This window comes from Myodes glareolus, chromosome 4, assembly GCF_982192425.1.
Source record: "Myodes glareolus chromosome 4, mMyoGla1.1, whole genome shotgun sequence".
In the NCBI taxonomy this organism is placed as follows: domain Eukaryota; kingdom Metazoa; phylum Chordata; class Mammalia; order Rodentia; family Cricetidae; genus Myodes; species Myodes glareolus.
In genome coordinates this window covers 90,623,411-90,644,564 of record NC_142029.1, presented here as the reverse complement: position 1 = coordinate 90,644,564, position 21,154 = coordinate 90,623,411, and the positions used below count along the sequence as shown (strand labels likewise).

The 21,154-nt window shown below is 48.5% G+C and overlaps 2 protein-coding genes across 7 annotated transcripts in view; one reads left to right on the top strand and one right to left on the bottom strand.

The window, feature by feature from the left end:
- Positions 1-10,561, top strand: part of Cdon (cell adhesion associated, oncogene regulated) — an 88,449-nt gene extending 77,888 nt beyond the window's left edge. For 4 of the 6 annotated variants that reach the window (XM_085689755.2, XM_085689750.2, XM_085689752.2 and 1 more), the window contains 2 exons: positions 5,709-5,968; positions 6,552-10,561. In XM_085689755.2, coding sequence (XP_085545881.2) covers positions 5,709-5,968; positions 6,552-6,712 — 421 coding nt within the window. In that variant the 3' untranslated portion in view covers positions 6,713-10,561. Of the gene's footprint in view, positions 1-177; positions 384-3,883; positions 4,023-5,708; positions 5,969-6,551 lie in introns of those variants that run through there. The other 2 variants (XR_015001888.2, XM_085689754.2) reach the window with 2 other exon arrangements.
- A 945-nt stretch (positions 10,562-11,506) lies between these two features.
- On the bottom strand, positions 11,507-20,926 carry Vsig10l2 (V-set and immunoglobulin domain containing 10 like 2). The gene is made up of 12 exons (XM_048458805.2): positions 20,845-20,926; positions 19,506-19,856; positions 19,005-19,280; positions 16,789-17,064; positions 16,029-16,277; positions 15,185-15,445; positions 13,558-13,848; positions 12,920-13,216; positions 12,169-12,291; positions 11,887-11,911; positions 11,726-11,778; positions 11,507-11,604 (listed from the first exon to the last, which is right to left on the bottom strand). Exons 1-12 carry the CDS (start codon positions 20,924-20,926, stop codon positions 11,507-11,509), a joined length of 2,382 nt encoding a protein of 793 aa, XP_048314762.2.
- Positions 20,927-21,154: the final 228 nt, after the last annotated feature.

The window sequence follows — 21,154 nt, the reverse complement described above, 5'->3', positions numbered from 1 at the left end:
TATTACTGTCACCCCCTCTAATGAAGGAGCGTTCAGGATGGAGTTTGTGAGTTCCTGTTACTTACCTGGAAAGCATATGCTAAGGGAGTTGTACCTTTCTCCTGCTGAGAATCTCGTTTTTGAATGTCTCTTTAATACCTGCTTGTGGCCCTCCGCCGTCGATGACCGTCCCCGTAGAAGCTGACCCTGTTCTTCCGTCTCACTGACTCGGTCCTACCCTGTGAGTGTAACTTCCTGCCACTCTGGCAGAGCATCCTTAGAAATCATGGTGTGGAAAAGCCCTTATACTTCACTCAGGAATCCCATCTACAACCTGTTTTAAATTCAAGAAGTGCACAGGAAAGAGGAAGCCAAAAGGAAGGAAGAAGGCCTCTCACTGTCTGGTGAGTCCCTGGCATTTTGTTACTTCAGCGTCATGAAATTCATTCACATTAGCTCTGCAAACTAATTAATATTTGTAATGTTTGTTTACGGGGAACTGCCTTGGATTTTTCAAATTCTGGCAAGTATGACTTTTCTTTTTCTCTCAATTTAATTTGACTTCTTTAAAATGAACTTCTCTTTCTGATCCTTCTTTGCTGTCTAAGTTCCTGGCACCTTTCATTAATTTTCAGATTCCTGCAGAGAAAGGGAAATAGGAACCCAAAGTTTACTTAGCACCTGTGACACAGTCAGGGTCAAGTGCCTGGCTGTGCTTTTTGTTGTATTATCCTTGCTGTCTCCTGTGACCGATGAGGAGCCATTGCCTGACCTCTAGACAACTCTGACGTCAACAGATAGTAGAAGCATATCTAGCCAACAAAATAGCTATCTGTTGAACAAGGGTGGACAGTTAGTATTGTGATGCAAACTGCCGGAGGATCAGTGTGCTGGGTTCTCCTGCCTTAATATCCATATCTTCTTACCTCGTGAGGTGTGATCTTCACACATTAGAAGCTGTGAGCAGCAGCTTCTAATGAGCCTGATGATGTTCCTTAAGAGCTTTCTTGCTTGAGAAAAGGCGTCTACAAAAGTCCAATTTTCTAATGTCAATAATTATTTATTTTACATATTTTAAATCCTTCCTTACTGCATTTACTATGTGCTTGGCACTGGGCTTTATGACTTTAGCTGAGGCTAATGTGCATTAGAATTCATACAAGAGGCTGGCAAGATGGACTTTTGGGTTACAAGGGGGCCTGCCTGGCAACATAAGTTCGGTCCCCGGAATCCACACAGTGGAAGGAGAGAACTGACTTTGGCAAGTTGTCTTCTGACCTCCACACATGTGCACACTGTGGTATGTGTGCATATATACACACACATGCATGTGCGTACATGCACACACACACACACAGAAAACCACACATACACATACACACACACACACCACATACACAAACTAAACAAGTAAATTCCCAAACAGTACAATACTTTAAATCAGTTTAATGCCATTTCTTCGTGTTTTCTTGTGTTCTTTTTATATGTTTTTGTAGTAAAATAGTTAATTCCCCTAAGACTTTATGACTGATGCTTCTTGGCAGTCAGATCTACACTGCCCTTCTGCTGCTATTTGTTCCGCTCCGTATTTTCTCTCTTCTGTGTGTTGACACTCATTTTCCTTCAGCCTGGAGACCCTCAACACCACTGTATTGTCACTGTTTACCAAGGGTCGAAAGAGGGCTCAGATCCCCCTGAACTGATGTTACAGCTGGTTGTGGGCCACCATGTGGGCGCTGGGAACTGAGCGCAGAGTAACAAGTGCTTTTAAGTGCTCCACTCTCTCTCCAACCCCAACTTGTTTTCTCTTGCTCTTGTTTAAAATTTGACAATATTTTTTTCCATGTAAGCCTTATAACTGGTATAAACTCTAGAAAATGTTTTCTTCCAGAAAGGATTTACTTTTATGTTTGGCCATACACTTGGATCACGGTCAAATCACTTGAAGCCCAGCGAGGGTTGAACAGATGTAATGCTGAGTCTTAGGCTTTGTAAAATCCTGGTCTAAGGGCTGGGAGATGACCCAGCAAGGAAGAATGTTGTCCACACAGGCATGAGGACCTGAGTTCAAACCCCAAGACCCATGTAAAAAGCTGGACACAGTTGCAAGTGTATTTATGACCCCAGTGCTAGAGAAGGTGGAGACGGGGGGATTGCTGTGGTTTGCTGGCTGCCAGCCTAGCTCCAGATTCCGTGAGAGACCTTGTCTCAGGAGAAAAGGTGGAAGAGTGATGGAGCAGATACAGAACACCCTCTGGTCTCCGCATGCACGCAGGGCCATATGTGCCACACAGACATGGGAGCATATGCCACACATACATATACCATACTGATTCATGTATACCCAGTAGGCCCAGTCTATTCCTGATTCACCCTTACTTTTAGGAGATAGTCCTTTGAGAATCCCATGTAAAAGCCTATGTGTGTTTCCAGGTCTTTTCTTCTTGGCAGGCTCCAAACTCCAGTATTGTCTTCCTAGCCCCAACGGTGCTTCTGAAAGCTCAGCTCAGCTCCTTAGCTCCTCCATTCTTGATCTGCAGAGCTTCATCTGCACTCAGTGCCTCAAGGGCAAAGGAAGCCTGAAGGTCAGGTTCACATTCACTTTTCTTACCCTTAGCCATACAAATGCTTTAATAACTCCTGATGCCTTGAGCAGATTTAAAGTAAATTTCTTCATCCGTTTAGTGGTTCGTAGCAGGGCAGATATTCTGATATAAACTAAGCAGCCAGAGCTGGGAGCCTGGAATTTAAATTTTAAGAAATACTTCCAAACCAGGTGGTGGTAGCACACGCCTTTAATCCTGGCCTTTGGGAGGCAGAGGCAGAGGCAGAGGCAGAGGCAGAGGCAGAGGCAGGTGGATCTCTGAGTTCAAGGCAGCCTGGTCTACAGAGCAAGTTCCAAGATGGCCAGGGTAATAAATGCAGAGAAACCCTGGAGAGAGAGAGAGAGAGAGAGAGAGAGAGAGAGAGAGAGACAGAGACAGAGACAGAGAGACAGAGAGACAGAGACAGAGAGACAGAGACAGAGAGACAGAGAGAGAAATACTTCCAATTAGTCACAGCAACCATACTGATTCCCCTAACCAGAGATAGTTCTGAGTTCTTTAATTCCAGTTTCCATAGTTGAACCTAATGCCAGGTCCTCAGCTATGAAGTCAGTAGAGCTAGATACAGCCTGGGAAGTACATGCAGCAGTGGTGACAGCAGCAGCAGCAGCAGCAGCAGCAGCACTTCCTTCCACATCCCAACATTCAGCTGAAACTCTGGTTTGCTTGTTTATCTTTTCTGCTCTACTGGGAACAGGACCTCTGCTGTTTTTACCTTGTTATGCACAATGTCTACCACAGTGCATCACATGTGGTTGGAGGGATCTTCTACAGGAGACCCTCATGCCCGTTAAGTTCTCTCATAGTAGTTTGAAGCTAGAAAGATTTTCCCCTCAACATCACCCCATGTTTTAACATGTTCAGAGTCTGTGGGTACCATGTACCACTCAATAATCCACTTTGGGGTTCACTGACTAGGAGAACCGGAGAGGCTAACAACATATTACACTGTGGGAGGAAGACATTGATCACATGGACACTGGTAAAGTTTTGAGTTGAATCAAGTAGCCAAGAGAGCAAATCAGAATTAATATCATACTCTTTTGAGAGGCGACTTGTCCAAGCCAGGTCTCTGGTTCTGACTCTAGTACATCCATGTCTATACCTGCTTGTAATTTGGGCCAATTGTAGACCTGCATGGGAAAATGTGGGTCATATTCATATTTTTGCCATATTTTCAAAAGTTAATTAGATCCCTAGTGTCCTTTAATGGTGCAGTTAATGTATTTTTTTTAATAGAAGTTGGGTTTATTTAAGTTAAGGACTTGATTTACTGACATACCTCTGTTCTCTTTCAGACTTGTCTGCATCATTTTGCCCAGAACTGGTCTTTCCAATGACTTGAGCCAACAGAACTGGACCCTTTCCTAATTATTTGTCCCAGAAACCTGCCCTCCTATGTGCAAAAAATGAAAATAAAGAATTTTGACTTTTATCGTTTCAAATGACCTATTTCTAGCACATTGCCGTTTTCTTCTGTGTTCTTCTCTGCCTTACATAAAAGCCCGTCATTTTCAAACTTTTCATTTTTCAGCTTTTCTTAGTCCCAATTTTAGAAATTAAGAAAAATCTTCCAGGAACAGAGGAACAGCTTGATCTTACAGATGCTGATGATAAAATGTAGACTATTTACCACTGTTGGGGGAACCGGAGCAGGCGGAAGCTGAACTAGAACCCACCCTTCAAAGGCAGTCTGGGCTTCTCCGAAAGGCATTCTCCAGTTCTGGGGTAAGGGCCCAAGAAAGAACGTGTCAGAAGACTGAGTTCAATGGCAGTAAAAACAACCAGAAAATTCAAGGGGAAATGAAGAAGAATTAGGGTGCATCCAAGGAAACAGGACTGTGGTACTTCTTGGGGAAAAACACTAGACAGTAGAAGCAGATCCTGAGATGGCCTGAGCATCACCGCTAGCAAACGATGGCATTAAGCAAATATTATGACTATGTTCAAGGATTTACAGGAGAGCAAATACTCAGGAAATGAACATGTGGATGTTTCAGCTGTGAAAAAAATCCAAATGGAAACTTCAGGGCTGAAAAGGCACGGCAAGTGGAATGGCAAATGTGCAGGGTGAGCGCGGCAGCCACTGCAGGAAACAACGGAAGAATCGAAGAATGAAAAGGTTGAAAAGACTCTACCCCGTTTGAAAAGGCACTTCTTAGCTGGAGGCAGGGAATAAAGATAGGATGGAATTGAAATGAAATGTTCAGTGCTGGTAAATTCCAGCCACTCAGTTCTACAATGGGGAAAAATAATCTTAAAACTCCTGGCACCTAAGTGGCTAGTCTCTATCCGGTTTCCTCCAAGGCTGAGAGGGAAGCCACCTGTGATGGTTAATACTGTCAGCTTGACACGGTGTAGCATTACCTAGGAGACAAACCTCTCAGGCGCAGCTGTGAGGGAGTTCCTGGCTTAGGTTTATGGAGGTGGAAGGACCCTGAATGTGGGCAGCACTGTCCTGTGGACTGGAGTCCCAGCTGAATAAAAGGGAGAAAGCAAACGAAACACCAGCTTCTTGGCTGCAGATGCAATGGACCAGCTGCCTCCAGCTCCTGCCGCCTTGCCTTCCACACCATGATGCATCGTCCCCTTGGACTCGGAGCTGGAGTAAACCTTTCCTTAAGTCACTTTTGTCGGGTGTGTGTCACAGCAAAGAGGAAAGGAACTGATGCGCCTTCTGGGTTCAAAGCCATGCGTTTTTATGCTGACCATCATAAGGTCATCCCTCTTGTGTGGCCACGTGTCTTAGCTTTCCGTCCTTCCTTTCTCTCCCTCATTCCTTGTGGTAGCTGGTGTTTCTTGCTCCTGTATGCTATATCTGGGAACTAGTTAATGAAACGGGAGATGTCTGCGGGCAGTGAATTGGAAGGAAATACATAGGTTGGGTCACCACGGAAGATTCTGTCCTTGGGTTTGCCTTCGGTGCATGTCCTATCCTTGCCCACTATTGCTAGCTTTCAGAGTTTTGCTATTTCGAATTGTAATGAGCTGATTAGTTATTTTTAAGCATAATTCTTAAGAGTTTGTGAATTCAAAATATTCATTATACTTTTAAATGAGCTTGTTATAATTATCGATGTCCCTAAACACTCAGTTCTGTTTCTTTTGACTCAAACTCCGCAGGTGTTTCACCAAAACCAGCGCTCCCCTGCCTGTGGTGCCAGTGGTAGCGTCTTATCCTCAGGATGGTCTGGAAATGAAGCCCCTCAGTGCCGTGAAGGTACCCGTGTGTCCAGCTTCCACCGTTCCTGACTGTGGCCAGTTACCTGAGGAGAGCATCAAGGACAGCGTGGCACCAGCACCTACCCAGCACACCTGCTGTCAGGACACTCTCAGTGACATCAATTCTGATTCCACAGAAGATACAGCTGAGTTCAGCAGAGGTACAGAGAGACGTTTAGTTTCTGGTCTCTAGTGGGCTGAGAGCTATATCAGGAAGTGTTCGACCGTCAGCTCACTGTTTGCTTAGAAGACTGGGTGGGAGCCTTGGGAACTTCAAGGGAAGATAAGGATGGATAAGAGACTCTGGGAGATTCTGTGATTACATCTGGTAGCTCATGTTGTGTCTCTTCCATCCGAGCACTAACCAAAACTGACCCTGCTTAGCTTGTGGAACCAGATGAGCGTGCACACATTCAGGGGTGGATAGCAATAGATAGCTCAGGCTGCTCATTCCATTGCGTTAGGAGATGAGCTCTGCTTTTCTCTGGCTCAGCTGTAGGAACTATAATCTTTCTTTAAAGTGCTATTTTTAGGGGCTCTTAAGAGGATCATTTTAATCTCAAATAACTTATATAGTAAGTAACTTAAGAGAATTGTTTTTTTTAAATGTATTCTTCTTCGGATTCAAACCAAACTTAAGTGGGACTTGCTTCTTCGTGTTTATTATTCAACCTACTGTTTTCAAGACTGCTGTGTGAAGACCATCTATTAGTCTATAATGTGCCCAAATCTCGTGTTTTTCAGGAGATAGCAATGGCCCTTCGGAAGCAGAGGACAGAGTTTTAAGTTGGGATCCCCTTATCTTGTCACCTGTCGTAGAGGACTGCACGGAGAAGACAACATGGTCTCCTGGCCTTCCTCTAGACGGGCTGCCAGTGGTCCTTCGGCAAGCCCAAGAGACCTGAGAAAGTATACAGGCCTCTTCGTGTTCCCACTGTAAGCCAGTGACTGTACAACCCAGGCTGGGGGACAGACTGTGTGAAGGACATTAATTCAAACCAGAGAAAACCATTATTTATTTTTTGTAGTAGTAATGTCATGAATGTATGTTAAAAATGTGTGCCCTTTTATATTATTTATGTCTTAAGTATGCCCTTTTTCATTTCTTCTTCCCCTTCAATAGGACCCCCACACCTGTTTTATATAGTTTCAGTAACTGGGAGAGCAGAGGGATCGTTCTGTATTTTCCAGAACCTTCAGTGGCAGTAGGAACTTGTACTGGGTCCCATCTTCTGGCCTATTCAGTTGTGGGGAGGAGGACTGCCCAAGCCATTTGAAGTTTGCCACCAGTCACCCCCAGAGAGAAAACTGTCACTGCTCCCATGTTACCAGACTTTCGGAGAACTTGTAAAATCAACCATAGTTGTGATCTTATATTTATAATAGCAAACCCAACTGACAAATTTTATGGCTGCCTTCCAGAAAAGTACTAATACTGACTTAGTTTCTCTCTCTACCTGGGTACAAGTAGTGATCAGTCTTCCTGGTAGCAAATTAGCCAGTGTTATGAACATAGAAGCATGTAAGGCCTGGTTGGATTGTTGGATTGTGTAGAAAGGGAACCAAGTTCAGAAAGAAAATGAGTGCCTTCATGGTCCACTGCTTTAATCATGGCAGTTTACAGAATGGACACCATGGGCTCTTTGTACTGTTTGCAAGGGTGTGTGCAAAATCAGACCTTTAGAGGGATAACTTTCAGAAAAAAAAAAAAAAGGTGTCACGTGCCTCAAGAAGAAGGAAGAGGCCTGAAAGGACCTAAGTGAGCTCTTTATTCCGTAGTGCTTGCAGTGCCACACCACTTGAAGGCGGTCAATTCTTTCCCTTCCAGCATACACAGTGTCTTGGAAGACAGCAGCAAACATGTTGGGTCAGCCTTCTGCCACTATGGCAAATTACCTGAGATGGTTATCTTACTCAGGAGAAGGTTCTCTTGGCTCACAGTTTCGGAAGTTGTAGTTTGTGATTTGAATGGACCTGTGGCTCTGGGCCAGAGCTGCGGGAGCACATTGTGATGGGCTTGCATGGTGGAGCAAGATAGCTTATTCCATAAGCCTGAGGTACGGGGAGAAAGGGAGGAGGAGCAGAGTATACACATCCTCTCCAAGAGCGTGCCTCTAGGTCTGAAGCCCTCACACTCTCCCCTGTTCAAGCCTCTACCACCTCCTAAACATGCCACCCTGGGCACCAGGCCTCGGGAAATGGAGCCAAACTATAGGAGATGGCAGGGAAGGCTAAGCTTGAGGAAAAGATTTAGGGGCATTTTCTGACTTTTTTCTGGCTGCCATCATTGCGAACTCAGTCTTTGGTCCACAGGGTCTGTGCATCACAGCTACTGTTTTCTGAGTGGCAAGAACCTTGCAGCTACCTTTGGAAGGCTTTTCTCCATGTGTAAAACAGAAACCCCAGGCACTACAAATGCACTTCATAGCTCAAACCAGGCTCTGAGGGATCACTGCTCTGTTTTTGAATGGTGTATCCCTTGGGGCGGGGCGGGGGAGGGGGAAAAGACAGAAAATTATTCTCTTTTGTGGCAGCCAGCAATTCCAGGATACGTTTTGCCCACAAATCGCAGTGGAAGAGAATCAGACACTGTACTAATCAACTCTGTGTAGATGTGCCAGTGTTCCCTTTCATGCATCTGTATCTTTTATAAACAGAGCTGTCAGTAGGTACGTGCTGTTTCCGCAGGGCACTATGCAAGTTACTCCTGGTAGAATGTAGAATTCCATAGCTGGGTAGTGGGGCTGCCGGAGAAGCAAGTTGTATGATCTCGTGGTTCTTGTCTGTAGTATACGAGATCTGCGGTTAGTTTTGGAGACAGTTAGCTGCAGCTCTTACATCTGTAACTAGCAAAGGACAAAGTCCTAGTACACGTGACGTAGAGACACACGTGACGTAGAGACATACTGTGTGTTTTGCCGGTTGAGTTAGAGCAAAGCTGTCTTGTCTCGGAGTGGGGTTTAGGGAAGCAGGAAGCAGATGTCTGTGGGCGGTCAGTTCATTGTGACTCATGAAGCATGAGCTTTAGGTCAGAAACTGCTTTTAAAGATTGAATTTGACATGGGGCTTGCCCATGATGAAGAGAAAATGACTTTACCTTTAGGGCAATCTCATTGTGGACTGCTTTATTTATGATAGTAACGCTGTTTTAAGTGTTATCCGTTTTATTGTATTTTATTTATAAAAAATGGCTTTATATATTGAGATATATAAATATAAATATAAATCTATATAATTGCTTTTATATTTAGGAGTTTGAATTCTCCTCAGTGTGAGTTTCTCTGAGCTTTCATGCCCTGCACAGTCACCAGAAGTGGTCCTAGCAAGTGTCACTTCCCCAGGAATTAAGAGGCCATAGGAAAATATGGGGGTGACACGCATTTGGGGGGAACTGCTGTGTTTTAGACTCAGTTTGTTAGTGTTATCCAACCCCTACAACAAGCAGAGCAGGCATGAAATTCCCGGCTCACGCGTGAACAAGAGCCTGCACTGGAGCCATTTCCCCGGTCCGTCACCCGTGTTCCCATTTCCCTGCTCTCTGGAAGCGTTACACTCTCCGTGGGACCAGTCCAGAATGTGGGCTGTTGGATCCCTGCTGCGCTCTTCCCTCTGCAAGTCTCCTGCAGCTAATGGGGCTTCCCCCTGTCCAACCTCATTCCAAACTGGCAGAGCAGAGCCAAGTACTCCATCTTCACATCCTGCCCTAGCCTTCACCCCACTCCTACCCTGTCCCTCTCCCTCTCCCAATGGAGGTTTGACCTTCAACTGACCTGATGACCGTGAAGTTGGTAGGGCCTCTTCATGTTTTGGGTGACTGTGTAGCATTAAACTTACTCGAGTCCTAGTGAATCATGTCGCCGCTCCCTGATTGTGTTCTTCAGACATGTGCTGGCTCTGGGGATGGGTGCTGTACAGGGTATGGGTTAATTGCATTATTGAAACTGTTGGTGTGATCTCATCATCAAGTGGTTTGCTGGATTCTCTTTGTATAGACTGAATCTCTGGAGACCAAGGCGTCGTACCAGGCTGATCACATCACTTCTCTCCACCAGCTTCAATGCTGCCAAGAAACTGTTCGGAATTGCCTTTACCTGTATCGCTCGCTCTTACAGCCTTGTCTCTGAGACGCACGTTTTGTACTATATTGAAAAATATGTTTTATTTTCCTTAAAGTTGTGATCTTATGTTTGAAATTGTACATACTTTAAGTGATGTAGTTTTGACAGGTTTTATTTTGTTGATATGATTTTATATTAAAAGAGAATGCTGCTTTCACACACAGTAGCCTGTGAAGAGGGGTACGCATGCACTTCTGTGTGCACAAAGTAGCCCCGTGGCTTGTTTCTAGGGTACGTAATGTCCTGTTAGGAGACTTTTCTGAATCTCCACCTTGTTGCTCTGCAAATCCCCTGTGAACACCCAAGAGCCCAGCCACTTCTCTCTTGTCCTGTTGAGATTGGGAGGGAGCAGAATCATGCTAGGGAACATAGCATCAGATAGACAGGCAGATGGGGAGAAGCAAGGGGAGAGGAAGCCCTTCTTTCTTGGAGTTTCTGTTACTGCAACCTCAGGATCCTTGGAGTGTGAACTCCAGGATGGATGTAGCACGTCCAAATAAACTTGCTTCACCACTTTGAATAGTGGACGTGGTTCATCTTCTCTGACCAGAAAAACAACAGAACCCTTCCCGCCGGGCGTGGTCGCTGTTTTGTACTTCCATTTCCCGTACTTAAATAAACTACTTTTTACTCTTAGATGCAGTCCCGAGAGCTGTGAGGAAAGCTGAAACCCTTTCTAATAAAGTCGAAGTGTGTGAGAACCAAAGAAACTTAAGTTTCTCCCAGTTTTCTGTCTCCTGTCAGGCGCCACTTTCCTTGTTGCTGGCAGATCAGCCTTGGCTTCGCTGCTGTTTTTTTCTCATCCGAATCCTCTGCGGAGGCAGCTCTGAGTCCTGATTCTTCCAGTCAGCCAAACAAGCATTTGCTTGTGTTTCATCCAGATCTCACACACACACACACACACACACACACACACACACACACACACTCGGAGCCAGTGACTCACGCTGGCAGCTAGCAGAGTGTGACTTTGGAGCAACCCTCACTTTCTGTCAGCCAGCTCCCCAAGGCCTGGTGGCTGGAGTGTTGCGGAACACTCTGCTGGCAGAGGTTCCAGAAATCTGACCACTGCTGGATCAGAGGTGTCCCTAAGCTGCGTTTCAGCAAAGAAACACATACCTAGGCACCTGGTTCTTCCTGCCAGTAAAACAAGGTCCAAGCAACCAACTCAGAAGTTTGTAATTGAAGTAATGCTGCAAGACATAGATATAATTGCGCTAGGAATTGCTCAATCCAGCGCCACCCTCATCCCTCTTCTCGAAAGAGCTTAGCTGTCTCGTAGTGTCCTGGCACCAGGGACATTCCCTGTACCATTCTCAGTTACTCTCAGATGCCTTCCATGTTTTCTTCAGTTGTGTAGTTTCCTCTCTCTGCCACAAGCCGGATCAGGATTACTCTTCACGTGAGGTGCTGCAGCTGGGCCACATCCACTTCCCCAGTTGGGATATTGAAGGGGAGGTAGCTGGTATCTGCGTGTTGGATGGGGAAGGGAGAGTTGCCTCCTTACTTTTAAGACCACAGTCTGATGGGCTCATCCCACCCTCCTTGCCTTCCCTCAGCCTGTTTGCACCGTCATTGCACTCATGGTGTTGCGGTCACTGTGAGGGTGACTTTCACGGGCGCCTCAGTGGATTCTTGCACAGGTTCTGAACCTGAGGTGGTAGTTGCTGTTTCCGTGCCTAGAAAGGGCACAGGTGGGCAGAGAAGAGCAAGCAGGGGTGCTGAGGCCACTCTCGGGACACAGACCACATGGAACCCAGCCCTGGTCTCTGTGTAGCCATTGGCACAGGCGCGGCCTACCTGCTGGTGCCTCAATGCTTTCCCTGCATCTCCTCTGATGGTGCCCATGCTCCCTGCGGCGAGCAAGGGAGAGAGGAGCGTCAGAGGATTCTGTACCTTCCTAGCCTTCCTTCCCAATCAGAAAAGTCCAGGCCCCCAAAAGTTAGGCTGTACACACTTACATGGGAACAAGCAAGCGGCTGAGGCCTGTGGGAAGAAATGAAAGAATATTACTTGTCCAATGCAGTGTAGACCCCGGGAGAATGGCCCTTCCCTTCCTAATGGGCTCTATGCAGAGTCTCAGAAACCTAAGGGGAATGGCCCCAGAGCTTGAGGTTGGCTGGGGTCTTGACTGTCAAAGGATGACATGCTAACAAGGGAGGAGACTAGATTCTCCTTTGGGTAGGTTTACACCCGGCTGCTCTATGGGGTTAAACAGCCCATCCTTTCATTTCTCCACTCACAAGGGAAAGTGTGTGGGTGCCGGGCAGCATACTGGAACACCAACAGAGAGACCGCCAACGCCACCACCATTCCTGTGCCTGCAGCACCCAGTACAGCTGGGTAGGCACTGAAGGCAGGGTCCACTAGGAGGTGAGAGCACGGATGGTATTAATTAGCAGCAGTGACCCACAGGGTACAGAGATGGTACCCTGCATATCCCAAAGTCTCTGCTGCCTATTGTGGGAGGCCCAGGGAATGTTGTGGATGGAGTTCAGTTCCTTTCCATTAAAAGAGGTGATCTGGCTGCCTGGTGCTGATGGTTTGATTCCCAGCCAAATCCCCATTTCTGGCAGAAGAGACATTAAGGCTACTTATCTTGATGCATCAGGCCTGAAGGGATAATATCTATAGGCCATAAAGTAAGGAATTCCCAGGACACAGGGAGCAACAGGAAGCTGAGCTCTCCTGGTTCCTTGAGAGATAAGACTGAGGCACAGAATGGGCTCCTCTTAACCCCTAATCATCATTCTCTCTCCAGTTTCTTCAGATTGAAGCTGGAGTAGAGGTCTGCTCCTATGCCTGGGTTCTCCCGAGCTGCCCAGAGAGATGGTAAGGAACAGTAGGAGAGAACGAATAGATGCATACATAGGCTAAGGGACCCATCAGGATGGAGGCAAAGGACTGGAGTAGGGTACCCTGTGAAGAGGAGGATAGGTCAAGTTTCAGTGCTTCGGGAAAAAGGCAGATTCCTCCCTGCTGCCAGCCCAGCACCTGGCGTCTTCACCTCCGAAGGATGTCCTGCGGTGTGGTGGTTCATAGCCAGGATGCGGAAGGCGTAAAGGACTCCTGGGTCCAGCCCTCCCAGACGCCGGTCCCTGCTCTCTGGCTCGATGTCACTAGCTGCTACTTCCCAAGCACGAGCTTCTGAGCTGGGGACACTGGCCCTCTGCTGCACTAGAAAGCCTGTCAGGTTTCCGGGGCCGTAGATGGCCCACTGCAGCTGCACCTCTCTCCGTTGTCGCCTGTAGGTCAGGCGGCTGATGGTGACGTTGGGAGGGGCTGGATACCCTGGAGGTTGAGTGAAGATGGGGATACATACAGGCATCTGCCTAGCAACAACTGTATGGGCTTCCCCCATGGATGGACAGTCTGCAGAGAGGAGAGCCAAGATGGTGTGTGTATCCCTAAACGTCTGCAAACTTCACTTTCCCATTGATAAAATGAATGGAGTTCTATGTGCCTGTATTCAAGATTCCACCAGATTCATACTCCCATGACCAATCTGGTCACGTTCTGGAAGGTGCCTAAATTTTGGAGAAGGTGATTTTCAAAACCTCCTGCAAAGCCCTCTGCAGCCATCGGTCACCTATGTCCCTTGCCACAGGAGCACACACACCCTTTACACTCACTCAGGACCTCCAGCAGCACGCTCTGGCTGCTATTGCCCACGGCATTGCGGGCCACACACTGGTAAGTGCCCCTGTGATGTGCTGGGTCAGCGTCTCGGACTTGAAGGCGCAGGTGGGTACCCTCGGGGTGTAGCATGAATCCATAAGCACTTTGTTCCAAAGGCTGTTGCTGGGGCCCGAGCCAGAGGAGCTGAGCAGGTGGTGTGCCCTGCCGGAGAACACAGCCCAGCCAGGCCTCTTCTCCCTCTAGCACCGACACTCGGGGTTCAGCCACTGCCAGCTGTGGGGCTTCTGCGGAAACAGAGACGACGATGCTGTAAAAAGGAGCTGCCCCCAGCTGTTGGGAAGCCTGAGTGAATAGAGAAGGCAGCTTCTCCTAAGCCTCTCGGCCCTCCTGTTCAGTCTCCTGATGTGGTCCACCCCGGGTTCTGCTGGTCATTGCAGTGTTCCTGAGTGATCCTCCACCATCCCATCCCAGTCTCTGTTACTTCAGGTCTGGTCCTGCTCACTCATCCCCATCCCCAACACCTAGCAGGGGCCTCCTTCCTGCAGCAGCCTGGCATCTCCCAGCTGGCACTGTGCAGAGCCATGGCAGGGATTCTGCTCCTGAAGGGCCCTGACAGTCAGGTGCCAAAGGATCTCTTGGAGTGGGATTTCTGAGACTGAGTCATCAGGAAGGAAATATTTTGAGTTGAGGAGCTATGCTTTAGGGGTCTTTAAGGAATCCTGATGCATGCGATAGCTCCCGTTTGCTTTTGCCACCTTTTAAATCTTTCAGTTTTGAACTCTTATTTTCAGTTGTTCATAGACTGGGAAGAGGTGGGTGAAGATGGGCAGTAGGGGACCAAACTGTAGATAAAGCAAGAGACACAAGAAGAGAGGTCTTTGATGCCTGAGGCACTGAAAGTCAAAAATATGGTCAGGCACCTCCCTTGTGCAAACATAAAGTGAGAAATGCAATCAATGGACCCACACCATCTAGTCCAGTGCTGCCCCATCCCAAACCGTAGCCGGCAGCCACACATGTCCACTGAACACTTGAAATGAGGCCAGATGTACGGTAAATTACAAATATGCTGCATTTTCAACATAGCGTGAAAAATGTTAATTAACTCATAAATAACATTATTACATGGGAATGAATTTTAAATAATTAAATGTTTTACCTCTTAATGTTTTAATGTGGCAGCTAAAATTATATATAGCTCATATTGTGTGTTTATTGGACAACACTGATCTTGACCAAGTTCTCTCGTTTTATGGATTAAGGGGGGGACACGACTGGCAAAAATGGCTCTGTGTGAAGGAACTTGCCACCAAGCCTGAAAACCTGAGTTCACATGGAATCCACATGGGAGATGGAGAACATTGACTCCCATACATCGTCCTCTGTCTTCCACAGGCAGAGTGGCAAGGGCACACACACACACATACACACACAGACACACACACACACAGATACAGACACACACACACGTAAATAGTCTGAACTCCTGGAGAGAAAGTGAACCAGTCCTTTTCTTGGCCCATTTCCCAGCCCAGCATTGCACATCTCCAGAGCTCCTAACCCTGGTTCTGAAGGGCTCCCCCTGCCCAAACCCCAGCACCATGCCCAGTCCCTGCTCACCTAGCCTTAGCCGGCAGTGGGAACCAGGGGCTCTGAGTGGGTGAGAGCCCTGGCAGGTAAACTCTCTGCCTGCCAGATCACTCTGAGCCTGTAGGAGGTAGACAGCCGGAGAAGAGCTGGGGTCACCCAGGGACTGCTGATGCCTGTCCAGCCAGCTCAGCATGGCAGGAGGTTCACCTCCAGGCCACTCACAGCTCAGCATGACGAACTGGTCACCTACTGTGGCTGTGGTCCCACAGGTGGGGCTCCTGGGAGGTTCCCCTGGAAAGGAGAGATGGGATCTTGTGGGCAAAGGAAGGGCCTGGTAGACACATCCCCCCCCCCCACCTTTCCCTCCACTCTGTCACGTTCCTTGTCATTTATCCAGGGCTGACCACGTGGGAGGACAAAGGCGGGAGCAGACGCTGAGCAGCTGTTCTGTAGGTGGTGAGCAGTGGAGTATAGGTGGAAAACAGTCTTGGGCTCTGGGTGGTCTTTGAGACAGAAACCCATTGCAACCCTCCCTTGGGCATGGGTGTACAGAGGAGGACAGACACAGAATAGAACATTTGCAAAGTGAGCTTTGAAGTCTGTTTCCAGATCAACCTGTAACAGGCAGAAGCAGAGTGTAAGATTGGGGGTGTCACAGGTAGAGGCTCTAAGCAGAAACCAAGGGGGGCAGAGGGCATGATGGACAGGAAGCTGAGAACCGAATGTTACCACCTCCGTGTTCCCTGAAAAGCCTGGGAGAAGGAGATCCAGAGCTTAATCCCGGATCAGGTCCTTCTGGGTATCCCATGATTCATGTCCACACTTCCTGGAGCCAGCACTACCAGGGCTCTGGGTGTTAGCTGTGTCTACTTACAGAGTGTGACCCTGCAGAGGATGGGCATGGCCAAGGTTGGGTGCTGTCCCAAGCAGGTGAAGATGCTGCCATTCGGAAGTCCAGTGGCTGTATAGCTCCAGGTGACGTTGCTGGGGGCAGTTGGGCCAATCCCTTGGGGCCCTTCCCAGTGAAGCTGGGCTTTTGGGAAACCCCCAGACCAGGTGCATAGCAGAGTCACAACCCCAGGGGTGGGGAGCACAGCACAGGAGGGCTTTCCTTTGGGGGGATCTAGGTAGAGAGGTGGGTGAGAAGGAGCTGAAGTGGCTCCCCTGTTAGTGCCCAGCAGGCCTGGCCCAGGTGGGGGCTTGGAGAACCGGGGTGATGAAGAAGAAGAAAGTGGGAAGAGGGGATTGGCAAAGAAAATATAGGCCTTTGGGTCAAGGAGCAAGGAGTTCAAGGGGTAGGCAGTTCGGAGCTTCTGTGGGATCCCAGAGGTCCCCATGAAAGGCCTTTGGTTCTCATGTTTGCCCCTGGAATCTTGCCTGTCATTGTAATGCCCTTCTCTGTGCCTCAGTCCAGGCCTTGGGACCATGGGCGTAATGACTTGGAGAGGGGACTATGGAAGTCTAGGAGCTTCCTGTCTCCCGGTTCTTCCCATCGCCTCCCTTGGCCTTTCTCCAGACACACCTTCCCCAACTCCAATAACTTTGACATCATGTCCCCCCAGGTGGCTGGAGGCTGCCTGAGCACAAGCCTGGGTAAGCTCCAGATGTGGGTGCCCTCCCCACTCAACACTCACAGTAGATGGTGAGCTGGACAGTGGCCTGGGTGTGGGTATCTAGGTGGCTGTTGTGGGCCAGGCAGGTGTACAGGCCTGTGTGGGTGCGGCTAGCTCTGGCAATGATGTAGGTGGGCCCAACGTGGACCTGAGAGTCCTCGCGGAACCACACATAGTGACTAGGAGGATTGGATGCAGCAAGGCAGCTCAGGGTCACCTCTTCCCTCTCACTGGCCCAGAACCCGTCCTCAGTGAATCCCAGTGGCTCCACAGTGATCACAGGCTTGTCTGGGCCATCTGGAGGAAAAGGAAGGTCTGTCACACCTCTCCATCTTTTGTCCTTCCGTTCACTCATGCTGTTATTGCTGATTGTCTCCACCCATCCCGGGAGCACGTAGTACACACTGGCTGGCTGCAAGCTCTGTGCTCTGTGTTACAGGAAACTGGGAAGACTGGGACATAGGTATGGTACAGCGCAGAGTGGGCAAGTCTCCTGGAGGCAGGAGCCTCATATTGTGGGAAGTGAGCTTGGCCTATAGGGTTGGGTTGAAGCAAGGGTCCTACTAGGCAGATGATCAGGAATGGTTGACCACTCCAGACTCCAGAAGGAAGGAAACAGAGGAACAACATTCTGAGCAAAAAGCCTACAGCCAACACTATTCACTTCATTGTGTGCCTGCCCTCCCCTCTCTGACTTTCCAAAATGGGAATCTCCACTCCTGACATTCTTTCCACCTTCCAGAAGGGAGAGAAGTCTGCCTGCCTCCTCCCCTCTGCTTCCACTTCTTTCCCCAGCTCTTCTGCTCACCTCACTGTACCCTGTCTGCAATCCCCACACACTATCTAGGTTACTGGGAGGGCGCCATCAGTTCCTGCTCCTTAAGATCTCTGGACCAGTAGGCAAGGTGGCATACTTAAGAATATCAGTCTCGGGGCTGGAGGGATGGCTCAGTGGTTAAGAGCACTGACTGCTCTTCCAGAGGTCCTGAGTTCAATTCCCAGCAACCCACATGGTGGTTCACAACCTTCTGTAATGAGATCTGGTGCCCCCTTCTGGCCTGCAGGCGTACATGGGGCTGAACACTGTGTACATAACAAATAAATAAATCTTTAAAATAAAATAAAAAAAAGAATATCAGTCTCCAGAGGTAGTGGAAGAGGATCAGGAGCTCAAGACGAGCCTGGGCTACACAGTGTTTGAGGCCAGCCTAGACTAAGACCTTGTCCAAAAAAAAAAAAAAAAAAAAAAAAAAAAGCAAGCAAATGAATAGCTCTCTCTATCTAGACCACCGCTGTGGGGGTCACTGTGTTGTGGATTTAAGTTTACGATAATCCAATCTTAGCAAAAATAATCAAATTCAATCAAGCAAACTACACACCAGTTTTTACTTTACTATTTATGTCAAGCAGATATATCTAGAACATTATTTCAATATCTACTCAATTTAAAGGTTAGCTGTAACATGAGGGGGCCGGGCCTGCTTGTTTGTGTTTTCTGTCCTGCCTGGTACCCCCAGCTGTTTAATCCCAGAGAAAAATCACACAAGACTGCTCTCCTTGTATCATTTCCACTTCCTGTCTGGTTTTCCCACCTACACCTCCTGCCTGGCCAATCGGCGTTTATTTAAAACATGATTGACAGAATACAGACAATTCTCCCACAGTTAGCGCTGTGCTATTTTATATTTTCTCACTTCAGATAGGTTTTTAAAGCCTTGGGTGCATTTCACCCTTATTCGTAGAGCTCAAATTGGCCACATTCTCAAGTAATCAGAGACACCTGTGGCCACCGTAATGGGCACTGAAGTGGCTTTGTCTTCCTCTGGCCTTCACTTTCTGGTTTTTGACTGGCAGCTCCTGGACCAGCTTGCTGTCCTCTTTGCTCTATGGCCTGCTCCCCCAGGAGTCTGCTGATCAGTTAGAGCCCCACACACTCAAAACAAAGACCAACTTTTCAGGTCACTCCCCAAGTTGTAAGTAAGATCATGAATGCGAATAGATGCCCCCTTTCCTGGAAAAACAAACTCATTACTTTCAAAGGTTAAAAACCTTGATGTGAGAGACACATTTGGCCCCAACGGGAAAAGCACCCTCTAATGTTTGCTTTTTGGAGTCTTGGGGGGTGGGGTTGGGGCTGGAGCACTCTTGTGAAAGAATTTGGGAAGCTCTAAGATGGGACCAGAGGCCAAATTTGGGTAGGTAGGGGCCAGCCAGGGTCCCAAGTTAATTCAACTCACAGATGACGTCAAGGAAGGCCCCATCGCTGCTCAGCTGGTTGATTGCATTGCTGACACTGCATCTGTACCAGCCTAGGTGGGTCCGGTTGACTGGATCTAGCAGGAGCCTTGGTTCTGAAAGACCCACCAGGACCTCCTCAGGCCTTTGGGGTGTGTGGTGGCGCCAGGAGAAGGTCAATGGCTCTGTGCCCTCCCTCACAGCACATGTGACCACCACGGAGACGCCTTCTATTGGGGATGGGTCACTCAGGTGCACCCGAGGCTTAGACACAGGCACTGATTAGAGAAAGAGAAACCATGGGTTTGTTACATGGACCTTTGTCCAATGACCCTTGCCCTACTGTCCATGGGCTTTTCTGGTCACTTGATTTGGAACACCCCTTCTTCCAAATCCCAGGATTCCCCACTTGCTGGAAGAGTCATTAAATCTGGAGCGCACCACGCGCAAAGAAGTGCATGCACAGAAGCTGAAGGCTGGCGACAGCAGCCGTGGCGCCTCACCCAGCACGGCCAGTGTAAGATACAAATAGGTGGTGTGGACCTGGCCATCGGATACAAGCAGGGTCTGGCACAGGAAGTGGCCACGGGCATCCTCTCGGAGCTGCTCTATCACCAGGCTGCTGTTCCTCAGACTCACGACTCCCAGAGCTTTTGCCCCGGACTCCACCCTCGAAGAGGCTCCGTCGGTGACGGCCACAGGTCGAAGAACCAGGGAACCCAGAGGAGTGAAGCTCCAGAGGACCGCCACTGGGACAGGCCCAGGACGGCAGTCTAGTTCCACAGAGCTGCCCCGCACTCCTTGGATAGACAAAGCCTCCTCTCCAGGGTTGTTGGAGGTTGGGTGGGGTTGGTCTGGGGACATAAGAGACAACCATAATGTCTATGTTTGCCCTAGATCCAGGGTGTACTCCACCCCATTGTCTGAAGTCTGTTTCTTGCTCTGTAGGCCCAGAGAGCCCAATGGGTTTCCGTGAGATTGTGGGGGCTATTTGTTGGACTTCTAGGCAAGAGACAGTGCCTGAGGGTATCTATGGGATTCCCTGTTTAGATGCTTGGAAGGGAGTTTAACTGACATAGAGGGGCATTCTGGAGCAGAGTCTCCCTTCCCACCTTCCTGCCAGCCTGTCTACCCTCTCATCCATCCATCAAACCATCTGCTAAAAATACAAATTCATGGGTACCACCTCAGACCAATGAGTAGGAATCCCAGAGGAGAAGGGGTCAAAGACCAGGAGTCTGTTTTTTGTTTGTTTTCAGATTTAGTGTACTTATTTGTGTGTGTGCACATGTTTCTGTGTGCATATATGTGCATTTGTGTGTTTGCAAGTGCACATGCAAGAACCAGACAAGGGTATTGGCTCCCTCAAAGTTAGAGAGACAGATGCTGGCAGGGATGCCCAGTTTGTTACATGGACCCCGGAATCCAAGCTTGTGATTGCCTAACCAGCATCCCACTTCTCCATCTCCAAAACAGGGTTTTCAACAAGCATCCTAAGGTCAGTCTGATTAGACTAATGACAATGGCGATCCTGAGGACACAAGAGAGCTAGACAGGGTCTGGAAGTTTATCTGTAAGCCTATTCCAGGCTAGGACTCTAGCTTCCTCAGATCCTATTGTGGCCCAAGGAAAAGGAGAGCAGCCTTTGGCAGTCCACCCAGCTCCATCAATTTGTCAACCAATCATGGTGCAGCGCATTAAGGATTATAGTTAGTACATGTTAATTAAATGTCTAGCAGGTGGATGGCATGAATGAATGCCATCAAATGACCACATGTGTGCAAAAGGGAAGAAATAATGGGATGCGAGCAGGGGATAGGAGAGGGTCTGAGCGTCACTCACCTGGGGCTCCTGGATGCAGGAGGCAGAAGAGTACCAGGAGCTGGAGGCAGAAAGGTCTGTAATGGGCACTCAAACCCACCATGGCCCGATCAGGCCACTTGCAGCTCCTGCCTAACCCTTGAATCCCTCTCTTCAGGGCACAGGAGTCCTGGGAGGATGGAGACCAGGCTCAGGTTGCCAACCTCAGCCCTGCTGATACCCCTGCTCTCCTATTACCCTGACTGCCCTGATAACTCATGAATTATTTACCTGATAATTCACCCTATCCATAGCGCAAGGTTGGCGAGGGGCAGGCATGACTGAGAGGACC

What these genes read in the sequence shown, in the direction of transcription:
- Vsig10l2 (XM_048458805.2), bottom strand. Translation starts at nt 20,926, where the DNA reads ATGGTGGGTTTGAGTGCCCATTACAGACCTTTCTGCCTCCAGCTCCTG. An exon ending in CCTCTGCAGGGTCACACTCT is followed by an intron (nt 15,446 to 16,028) that starts GTAAGTAGACAC and finishes TCTCCTTTCCAG; the next exon opens with GGGAACCTCCCAGGAGCCCC. An exon ending in AGCCGCTTGCTTGTTCCCAT is followed by an intron (nt 11,779 to 11,886) that starts GTAAGTGTGTAC and finishes TGCTCGCCGCAG; the next exon opens with GGAGCATGGGCACCATCAGA.